Source organism: Cryptomeria japonica, chromosome 8 (assembly GCF_030272615.1).
Source record: "Cryptomeria japonica chromosome 8, Sugi_1.0, whole genome shotgun sequence".
Classification (NCBI taxonomy): Eukaryota; Viridiplantae; Streptophyta; class Pinopsida; order Cupressales; family Cupressaceae; genus Cryptomeria; species Cryptomeria japonica.
In genome coordinates, this window is record NC_081412.1 from 477,936,386 (window position 1) to 477,948,843 (window position 12,458).

A 12,458-nucleotide genomic window follows, 5' to 3' on the forward strand; every position below is an offset into this window, starting at 1 on the left:
CTACTATGGTCCTATTTTTCCTTTCAGCTACTCCATTTTGTTGTGGATTATAAGGTATTGTCAACTCCCTCTTAATCCCAGAATTTTTACAAAAGTCTTTAAATAGTTCTGATGTGTATTCCCCCCCATTGTCAGTTCTTAAGGTTTTAATTTTGTTTTCAGAGAGATTTTCTGTTAATGTTTTAAACTCTTTGAACCTACTTAGGATCTCTTCTGATTCTTTATATTTCAGAAAGTAGATCCATGTCTTCCTAGAGTAGTCATCAACAAAAATTACATAGTACAAAAATCCCCCTAGCGAGGGTACGGACATAGGTCCACATACATCAGAATGAATTAACTCCAAAACTTTGCTAGTTTTCCTAGTACTATTCTGAAATGCATTTTTGGTATTTTTACCTAAGGCACACCCTTTGCATGCCTCTGAATGATATTGCTTCAACTTAGGTAGACCTGTGACAAGGTTTCCCATGGTTGACAAAGCTCTATAATTCAGATGACCTAATCTCCTGTGCCATACTTCATTTGCATTAGTTGCTTCATGGATCAATGCTAGATTGGGCTCTATACATAGCTCATACAAATAACCTTGTCTTCGACCAATGACCTTAGCGTCTTTGATGGAGGATCTCTTTGGCCAAGCCAACACCTTGTTTTCCATGAAGGTCACTCTGTATCCTTGATCTTCTAGTGCTGATATGGAGATTAGATTTCTTTTGATGCCTGGAACATATAGTACTTCTTCAAGTTGTAGTGACATGCCTGACTTCAGTTTGATGGTGCAGGTTCCAATTCCTCTGACTGGATGTGAAGAATCGTCTCCGATGGTTACTTCCTCATCATCTTTCTCTATCATGGAGTCTAGTATTTCTCTAAAGCCAGTGATGTGTTTGGATGAACCACTGTCGATCACCCATGAGTTAGATTTGTTTGAAGTATGGCTTGTAAGTGCTGAGTAGAGGACATAGTTCTCGGAGTCATTTTCTTTTCTAGATTTCTTCACTTTTGCAAATGTGGCTTGCTTCCCTTTCTCCGGACAGTTTGCAACATAGTGTCCGAATTTGTCACACCTATAACATTGAACATGTGATAGGTCTTTCTTAGAAGTGTTCTTGCCTTGTTTAGCTTTTCTTTTCCTGAATTGCTTCTTTTTGTATTTTTTATTGATGTTTGTATTTAGGACTTGCAAGTCTTCATCTATATTCTTCTGTTTTATTCCTACCTTGTTCAATCGGGATTCTTCTTGTAGACAGTCATCTCTTAGTCTCTCAAACTTAGGATATTTAGACCTTGCACTGATGCCTTGGACGAATGTGCTCCATCCACTAGGCAACCCATCTAAAGCAATGAGTGTTAGTTCTTTGCCTCGGATCTCGTAGTCCAGAGTTGCAAGTTCATCTTTTAGAACCGATATCCGCATGAAGTAGGCATTGATTGTCTCCCCTTTGTTCATGGTGATATGATTTATTTCTCGTTTTAGTGCTAGAGTACGACTTGCATTTGATATCTCAAATGTCTTTTCAAGTGCCTTGAACATTTTATAAGCCATCTCCTGCTTTCTAATGATGGGCATTATATTATTTCTTACCCCATCCACTATTATTTTAATGGCCTTATCATTTCCCTCGATCCATGTGGATTTCTCGGTTTCATCTTCTGGTTGTGCACTTTCAGTTTGGACATATGAATCAACTTTGTTTTCTCTTAAAATCATTTTGATTCTAAACTTCCAAGCTGAAAAATCTTCGCTACCTCCGAGTCTATCTTCGAATCTGATAGCGTTGGCCATTATGGAAATGTGATGTAGTTTGTAACTTAGTCCTTGAATTTTATCAAAATTGAATAGCCTTAGGTTTGATTACCTTGGCTCTGATACCATGTAAAGTTATTTCAATTTCAATTAAAGAACAAGTTATGAACTATGTATGCTATAAATGGATATGAGGAATTATGTCAATGTCTGATAATTCTGATTTTATCTACAGGTCTGAAGGAGAGAGATCATTTAATATTTTCTATGTCTACTCCAAATGAATTCAATTGGCATATATATCATTTAGGCAACCGGTCAATTGGTGTATTGACCGGTCATGCCTTTTAGGCATGACCGATCAATGCACCGATTGATCGGTGCCTTTGTAATTATACCATTAACACAATGCTGATTATCGGTTCAAAACACCCGATAGCATATTGTAATATCATAATATAATGACTGATCAATGTAATGAATCGGTTCATATAAACACCGATGATTCAAAGTGCACGATGTATGTAATCCAACCGGTGTAGTTGTTAACTAATGTTAATTCCAAATGAAGCGGTGTATTCATTAAACCCGATAATAAATATGCCCGATATAATTACGCCTGATAACAGATGTGAACCGGTGCCAATGGTTATGCACCCGATAGCAAGTATTTATCGGCTAATAACCCGATGACTTATAGCATTTAATATGCTATCGGGTTAATACCCCGATAGCATATTAATGCCAATTAATAATTGACATTAATATGCTATCGGGTTGTTAGCCCAATAGCATAATGATAAGTGATGTTTGTACAATCCGATAATCATATGCAATATAAATCTGACATGAAGCATGTAAATAACAGAACAAGGAAGGTTAGGAAGATCTTATCTTGCATAAGCTACCATGCATTAACAGTTTTTGCTTTGCATACGTCCACTCAACTACATTGCAACTCTACAATTTGATATGCTATTCATTGTATCACTATCATTTGTTTCATTGCAAGTGCAACCATGTTTTAAAGTGTTGCACAACCCTCTTTTGTCACATATGGACCTCCAAATTGTGAGTGCTCGCTCATAAGTTTAGATCTATTTATAATTCCTTATATTTCCTATCCATTGAATAGTGAACTTATGGAAAAATGATTCATAAAGATCCTTAATCTATTATGAAAATCAAATACTTTATAGTTGTCACAATAATTAGGATACACAATAGACATGGCTCCTAGTAGTTCTTCTTGAAAAAATCGATCTATAATCTCTAAGGAAACAACTCTCTCAATACTCTTTAAAGTAGTATTTATAAAATTGACAATGTCTTTAAAAACTTCCATTTTAACAATTACTTCTCACTCTGATAAATTGTTTGACAACAACCGTTGTAAGATAGTGCATTGGTATTGCAGATCCACATGCAAAGACACGTAACTCCTTGCTTGCATTAAATTGTGAAAAAATAGCAAGATTGTTCACATTTGACATTAGTTGTCATCTACTAAATTTTGGAATTATAAATGACTGCTTTGATAGATATAGATTATTGAGGGTCAGGCATGTAATTTTACATAGTTTATTATATCCTGAAATATATAGAGTTCTGTCTTGGACTTTTTTCTCAAGCATGTTCATTTCGTCTAGCATGAGAGGATACCAAATAAAGTTAAGATTGTCTCTATATTGCTTAACCTATGTAAGACGCTAGGAACTTTGTCTATTGTGCCCTGATGTTTGTACATAACTCCAATCAAGGATTGATATTCTAAAATTTTGCAAACCGTTTGGGATTTTGACAAAAGTATGAGTAGAGCTCATGAACTAGATTTTCAACTTTTGCTACTAAACGAAATTGGCTCACAATTTTAAATGCCAAATGCATTTTGTAGGCCATGTAGTGAATGACAATCAGGTGTGGTGAAGGAGTAGTTTATAGCTTTACACAAAGATTGTTCTTATCTCCTTGTATTACTGCAACTCCTACACACCAACTTTTTGGTAATTGTGAAGTCATTCATACCTTTAATTTCATTCAAATATTTTTTAACTAATTCAAATAGATTTTGCGATGTTGAATTCTCCTTCATTTTATAAGCACAGAGTAGATAAGGTTAGCGGACATGTTTGTGTATAGTATACACATGCATACATACCCAAGAAATATTATCTATTGTTGTAATTTCATCTAAATACTATGCAATAAATCTTGTTTATCCATTTCAACAAGACATTGCCCATTTCCATCCACTGTTTATCGACCAATGTGTTTGAGGAAATTTAGGAACGCCTACAAAAGATAATAAATATTGTATTTTCGGTAGTTTGTCATAGGACATCCTTTGGTCAAGACTCAAAATATGAAAAACAACACTTAATTCAATAATTTTTGCCTTGTTTTTGTCATGATCTTTCCAAATTGAGCTTCAATTCAATCTCCACATTTAACAAGCTTCGCGTTTTTTTGCATATTTGAGGGTATGCTTAACATGAAAACACTCTTCCTTTGTTTTCCATCTTATCACTAATTGTTCCTTCTTGTCTATGATTTGTTTCTCATAAAACTTTACTGATATGTTTTTCTATATTGTCTAGTTTCAGCTGCAACTTCTTGTCCCTATTATATTTCCAATTACAAATGTTACACTTGCATTCTATTAGAAGTTCATTTTTGTTAGCATTATCCACTGGTTCAATGAATGGGTGCTTTAACACCCAATCAATATGAAAAATTCCTTGTCATTTGCCACTCCTCATTTTTTATTGGGCTTTTCCTTTCCCCTTCCATGCACATACAACAACATCATTTGCGACATTTTCATCCAAGTCAGTTAACTCATTCAGGCTACCCTGGGCATCTCTTGTTAATGCATGATAGCTTCAGTAAGATAAATGATTGCATGAGAGATAAATGAAGTCTCTCATTCAATCATTTATCCTATCGATAATTATGATGAAAAACTTCAAGCTATTAATCCTTCATTTGATAACCATTCTTCATTTGTATATGATCAATCTACTTAGTTCGATCAAATGCTTAACTATCGATAATCATCCTGTAGCATTATCTGTGTTCACTGATTATTAAATCGGGCTAACCAATGCAATCCGATTTATATCGGTTAACAGATTTAATAGTAAACAAATAATTATCGGATTAACCAAACACCGATTAGTATCGGGTGTTAATATAAGCTTGCACCGATTGATATCGGGTGGCAAGGTAAATAAGCACCGATTGGTTTCGGGCTGTTAAGTTAAGCATACACCGATTGTTATCGGTTGTTAAGATAAACATACACCGGTTGGTATCGGTTGTTAAATATACACCGTTTGTTATTAATACGATTAGCAAAGGGGCACGATCAAGTAATGTCTTGATCGGTCATGACCGGTCAAGGCATTGCTTGATTGTACCCAGCTTGCTATATATATATCAAATGGCATTTGTGAGAAAGGACATCGAAATTAATAAATGCTCCTCTCACCTGCCATACAAAAGAAGATAGTCAGATTTATAATATAAATAGATAACACATAGAACAAGATAATATCAACTAGAATATAACTTGCATAGTGAATGGAAAATTGAACATCATTTACATCTCTTGGAACATAATCTGCAACATTGACATCTGAGTCAATTAACTCATTCTGATCTTCCTTTGATATATTTCTTTTTTTGTTAATATTTGGTGCAAGTGTTGATGTTGTAGCTCCATTTGATGGACCAGAAACATTGACAAAGTATGACATTATGGTTTTGTGTTTTGATGACCCCCCTTCACCACATTTAGGAGTCTTGTTCTTGCTCCACATCTCTGAAAATATAAAAGTTGCAAAAAAATGTCTTTTTGTTTAAGAAGGAATCATAGGATATAAACCATTGATTCCTTGGGCCCTAGATATCTCCCTATGTAATGTTCCCTATTTGTAGGCTGTCAATTCCCAAAGGGAAACATACATTACTACTTATTATGCTAAATTAATTACATATTAAATAACTATGGTTGCTCATAGTACAGTAGATATTGTCCCTATTCAGGCCTAATCTTAATCCCCTTCCAATTTCTAGTCTTGGATGGGAGACTTGCTTATCTAGGGCGTGTTGATACTGTCTCCCTAATGCAGCCCAGATTACCGGAACCTCCGGGCCAGATTTCAAGATCATGAGTTCTTTCACCCTTGGGGCTCATCTATCATGAGATGGTTTTACTCTGCCTCTCCCTAACAACATCACACCACTCCCCAAGATGAAGGAATTAGAACTAGTTAAGAGCTTGGGACTGTAATCATGTCAATATCTTGTTGTACTATGAATGTATATGAAATTAAGTATGACTGTCATACATATTGCAGTCTATATTAATATTACTATTAAATTGAAAATTCTGCATAAGAACATTATCAGGCTTCATATATTAAGCACATCCCCATGCATACCCACCAAGAACAAGGATGTTACTGCCTGTAACGTTATAACAGTTCTGATCTGATCTGATCCATGGTGATGTCACTGGAGGCTTTTGATTCCTTTCCTTTATATCTCTCAATGTGAGAGAGAGGTCACACTTCATCGTGTATGCCCATTGGCAAGAGACACACCCTTTCACCATTAGCACCCTTTGAAAGAGTGCAACTCCTCATTATTTCTGCCTTTTTAAAGGAACTCAACCTTTCACAATCAGATCTGCACTTCTTATTTAAATCAGATCTGCACTTCTAATTCCCAAATTATCCCCCCTCAAATGAGATTCTCTTCTCCCTTTTATATCTCATGTTTGAGGGAGTCGCAACTTTTAATTTCATATCTTTTGACCAATCATTAAGTTAATTAAATTTTAATTATATTTTTTTTATTTTAGTTTTAATTATTATTTATTATTAATTTCTATTCCAAAGTGGTGACATTACACCCTACTCAATATCATTTGTAAGAAGGAAGTAAAAATGGCAATGGGATAAATAATCTTTAGGTTTTCAACTTTTCACTAACTTGCTAATACAACAATGCTTGTAGTCGTAACTTAACTATCATATGAATCGAGAGCTCAAAACTGAACAAAATGTGTAAACATAAATTATAATTTCAACTGTATTCATATCAATCCATATTTCGTGAATTTTGGGGGATTTTTAAGTGGTATTATTGAAAAATTAGTGAATTCAATTGGATTTTTTAATAGTATAGTAAAAATTTGGCAAATCCTGTGTTATTATAAAACAATGCATGTAAATGTTGGGCAAATTGAACATCAACAACACACATACATTGTAATTTTAAGGTGATTTTGGACCTAGAATTAACATGCAATTATAATAGTATTGGCAAAATGGGTCCTCCTACACAATTATAGTTTAATGTCATTGGCGAAATGCGTCCTCCTACACAATTATATTTTAATGTCATTGGCGAAATTAGTCTCCCAATGCATTGAACATTTAATGTTTTTGGCAAAATGGGTCCTCATACATAATGAACTTTTAATGGTATTGGTGAATATGTGGGTGAATTAATACATGCATCCGAAATTCTAGTTGAAACTATTAATTACAACATAATGTGTAGTTATTATTGGTGAAAATATTAATTAGATATGCCTCATAAAATAAATTGATGGCGATTTCAAATCCATTAGATCTATTATTCATAAAATTTGGGTAATTCGGCCACCTTGTTGTTTGCAATGTATTCGCCAATATTGAATTGGCTGATACAAACTATTTGCCAATTGGTGAAGATTTCCCACTAAAACAATGCCTACTTTGTAATATACTTCACATGGTCTAGCTGGTCATCTTGCTTAGACCATTGATGCCTTCTCTTGTTAATTGTGTGGACACTTCTTTGGTTACTCTTTTTCCAGGCCACCATCTTCACAATAGCCATGGTGTTTGTCAGTTCTGCATTCTTCTCTCCATATCTACAGTTTTTGTCTGACCCCTCTCTTCCCTTCTAATCCTTTTAGAATGATGCAATCCATATATTTCTTAAGCTTGATGCCTCTTGGGCATCTCAGGAGATTTGTGTAGTTTGAAATTCTAAAATAAAAACCCCCCGAGCTTCCTCTCAATGCTCTGCTCCTGCATGACAAGCTAGCAAACAAAAGGCAAGTTGTTCCGTGAATGGAAAATCTTTATAAAAAATAAATATTACATCTTCACTTATCCCATTTTTTTCATGCTAGTCATTGGCCTCCAAGTGGCCCAATATGAGATCAGTGTATTTGAAATTTGAATCCGTCTTAAACTGTATTAAAGCATGTTCGCCCTTATTTGCCTTCATTTCTCCTCTCCCATGATTGATGGATGTGTGATACAATGGGAAGTGAGCAACTCTAAGAAAACATAACATGCACTCGCTTGTGCAAAAAACACCTTGTAACCTGCTTTCCATCATACTTTGACAGTATATTTTCACTTGATTAGGAGAAAGATCCAACTTATTTGGTTGATAAAGTCCCGAGTCGTGAGTCTTAAAGCCACCTTGGTTATATATATTTTGGTTTGCATTAAGGTACTTATGGATTTAGGATCTTTCTTATACATGTGCACATCAATCTAGCGGCCGTTCGGATTATATACATCCTCTATGAAGACAGTAATCTTGACATTTTGATAATTTAGGGGCTTCCTTTAATTTTAGAATATCTTGTGTTGACATCTAATGTTTCTCAGAAAGTAAGTATTCACTGCTTCATGGTATTCAATTTCGGTGTTTATTTTGAGTTTTTTCTATTATGGATATGTACTATTCACATGCTATGACTACTGTGACCAATTCACAGAAAAAAATAGCTTATAATCATCTGATGGACAATTCTGAGGTTGTTGTTTGTCTATTATTGACAAGAGAAGATGGCAGGTGAGTCTTATTCACCTGCTACCTTGATTTCTAGTAATAGGTAGCTGTGCTACCGTAACATCATTTTTTAGCTGATTGATTTTTGTTCTAATATCAGATTGATTAGCGTGCTTATTGAAAGACTGGACACCAACTAAAACAAATTTGACGTGCTTCTAGCTTCTGGAAGACGTAGAAATCATATTGTTCATTGTGCTGAAAGATACATTATGACATCTTATGAAGCTTTTACATGCTTCATAAATGTTAGCCTTTTCTTAACAGTAAAAATCAATTATTTATATTAAACAAATAGGAGAATTACAAGATTTGAGATTCCTTTCCAAAAATAATAAAATGGGACTGGTTTTAGTAAGCCCAAAGGAATTGTAACCGTCCACATATCTAGTCAAAAGCTGGAATTATTGTCTGAGCAACTGAAAAAAGAACATTAGAGAGCAAATTAGCCATAATATTCTTGGTTGATGGTTCTCTTCATTTCGTTGGTTCAGCATGGAGCCGAGAAGTAATAGAATGCCTAGTTTTGGGATTGTATAATGGTAGTAGAATATGCAGGATTATCAATCCTTGTGTTGGTGGGATGGGACTGATAGAGCTTCTCTGATTTAGACACTTTAGAATCAGTTGGTAAATAAACCCTGATTGGCTATTTAGGGCATATGGGAGAGCAGGGAATTGGAGGGGTTCAGACTAGCCCTATTAGGAGACAGAGAGAGCAGTAATTGAAGGATTTGGAATGCTCAAACGCACCTGGGAAGAGCCAGGAGCAAATTGAGGCTTAATAAAATTGGGAATATGCCTTGAATCATCGTAATTTTCTCCTCAAACATTGTTCTCCTAGGATCTAGAGCCTTCTTTCTTCATGTGAGGAGTGATCTGTAAGGTTGTGAGAATGGAGTCATCCTGTAATTGAAATTTGTTTTTGTCATTCTTACCTTTTGCAACTGATTTTAAAATGTCTACACTAGAGGTTAAGGGATCAGAGCCTTAGTTGCTTTTTTTGGTTGGTTCTGCTCTTTAATTTCCATGGCTGATGTATTGAGCTTTATCCTTTAGTTGATCTCCTATAGGGGATGAGATTGGTAACTTAATTTTAGTCACAATACGTGTTAGCTAATGCTTCAACAAGATTTACGAGTGAGATTTGCTCGGATGATTGTGGCTTTCCTTTTCCTTTTCTGGCATGGCCCTTTGTTATTTGTCTTCCACCATATTATCTGTGTTCCTTATTTGCTTTGCTGTTATGTATTGAGTCTATTTATCTCTTTGTCTCTTCATTTCGTCTCTTCATCTCTACATTTCTTCTGTGAGGAGATGTTATCTTCTTCTGGTTGCTGATTGGTTTTCTCCTGGTTTATTGCAAATGTTAAAAATGTTAAAAATGTTAGGAGACTAGTTCTATTAAGAGACACCAAGAGCAGTAATTGAATGATTTAGAATTTTTTAACATATCCAGGAAGAGCCAGGAGCAATATGTGGCTGTATGGAACTGGGAGTGTGCCCTTGAATCACCACAATTGGCTCCTCAAACATTTAACTCCCTAATATCTATGGAGGACCCTCTCATAACTGATTTTGAAGTGTCTTCTGTAAGGCTTAATTGGGTTGCAGCTGTAGTCACTTTTTTGCAAAGTTCCATGAAGTTTCCTGAGGGGGGAAATGGGGATGCGGGGACGGGGACCAAGGGTCTAAATTTGGGGACTGTGAGGGGACAGCAACGGACCGGTGGTAGGGACGGCACTGATATACAAATTAAGGTGAATTGAAATCTTCAAGGCAAAATCTGCAATATAACATCTTTGTGAGTGCCCCATGAAAGGCAATCTTTGTGAGTGCCATATAGTAAGTGACCCGGTAGCATCCCTGACAGAGGTGGTGGTGCAATGGGGAGACATTTCCCCTAAGTCCCCAAGTCTCAGAAATGTCAGGGGACAGGGTTTTTTTGGGGGTACACATCCCCGTGGGTTTCTGCTGTCATCTACATGGGCAATGTATTGAGCTTTTCCTGCACTTATAGGGAATGAGATGAGTACCTCAATTTCAGGAATCTCTTCCAGTTGAATATTCTATGTGCCAATTAATGCTTCAAACTGATTGGCGAGTGAGATATGCTTGGGTGATTATGGCTGTTCTTTGCCTTTACTGGCACGGGCTCTTTGTAGTTTGACAATTTGTCTTCCATCATATTATCTTTTTTCTCGTTTTGATTTTCTGTTATTTTTTGGGTCTGTTTTAACACTTTTTCTTCCATAAGGAGATTTAATTCTCTTCTGGTTACTGATTGGCTTGATCCTGGTTTATAGCAGATGTTATAAATGTTAACCTCATTATTAAGCAAATGATTTCTCATTTGAAATCGTCTCTGCTATATTGTGGAGCAAGATTTATTGGATCTGATTATGTACATTGATTGTCTATATTTACGATTGTGACTTTCCCAATACTGCAGATTTGAAGTGTGTCGAAAACATTTCTTGATCAACTTGTCGAGTGTCCCATCTCATTTATTTTCAACTTCTTTGAGTATGCAACTGGCTTCTGCATTCCTTTTGCAAAAAAGGACATGGATTGTTGATTTGAAAATTTTGGCGAGTGCTAAAATCAGCTTGAATTTCTGCATTGATGTCAGTACAAGGTGCATCTCAAATTGGTAAAAACAAAATGGTAAAGAAGACGTAGTTCTCACTAAATTGAAAATTCAATTCAGTATTGCAGGAGTAAAAACATTTTATAAAAGGCTTGTTTTGAAAAGAATCGAAAAACACACTGTTTTTGTATAGGAAGAACTTTGATTTTACACATAAATACGTAATGAAACTTTTGGTCAGGAAAATTTTGAAATCATAGCTTCTGTATAAAGCTCTTTCCTGGAATATACGTAGCTTTCTTCAGGATAATTGTAAGGACTTCATTATCTCTAGTCTGATAATTGTTAACTTGCATACCATACTTTTTGATTTTTGGATTGCTTGGAACTTATTAATGCCTCTCTTATCACATCCCTAAAGATGTGTCTGACGTGAAAACCTTGCCAAATATTAAATTACAGAACAGTAATAAATTTCTAGCAGTCAGACAAGATTATATGGATATGCACCATAGACTGCAATATCATGATCTATTAACTAATCCTAGATTACATTATATGTTTTCTTTGAGGTACTGATTTTTTTTTCTGGACAGGCCTATGCTGAGATGATTGCTGAACGACGAAAGAAAGTTAAAAGTGGCCTTGAAGACACATACGGAGTGAAGAAAGTTCAGTGACAAATGATTTAATATTGCTTCCATAATGTTAACATTTTAAATTGAGAACTTCATAAGTGATATCCAAAGTTTTAAATTTATATCTTCAAATTTATTTTTTAGCAAATATAAAAGTTCCATAGCAGCAAAAGTCTTTTGGGGAAAATTTGGCAAACTAAAATTGTAAGATTTTTTTTGAAAAAATGAGGAAAAAGTTAGATCTAAAAAAACATCAAAAAATGTTGGAAAAGAGACAAAAGCTACCTGTTTTAAAAATTTAATTGTATTTCCATAGTGTATATATAGAGAGCAAATAAAATAGATAGTTCAGCCCATGAATTGTCCAAATGAAAACTGTTTAAAATAGCAAAATGCAGCGTATCATGTAAGCTTTGCAACTAAATGATTCTTTGGTAAGTTTTTATGAAGTTGATAAAGTTATTGCAAAGTTAATAAGAAAACAATTTAATGGTATGCGAGTCGACCTCCCGTCTTGTTGTATGATGTGAGTGGATGGTAAAATGTTACTAACAACATTGCATTCCAAATTATTATTAATATTGAAAGATTGTTTAATCATAGGGACTGCATTATC

General features: G+C 34.9%; 1 protein-coding gene across 1 annotated transcript in view; it reads left to right on the forward strand.

Moving 5' to 3' along the window:
* LOC131043761 (uncharacterized) overlaps positions 1–12,014 on the forward strand; it is an 83,800-nt gene extending 71,786 nt beyond the window's left edge. Inside the window, exon 3 of the mRNA XM_057977001.2 lies at positions 11,801–12,014. Within this exon, the coding sequence (XP_057832984.1) occupies positions 11,801–11,884 (84 nt within the window). The 3' untranslated portion in view covers positions 11,885–12,014. The remainder of the gene's footprint in view (positions 1–11,800) is intronic.
* Positions 12,015–12,458: the final 444 nt, after the last annotated feature.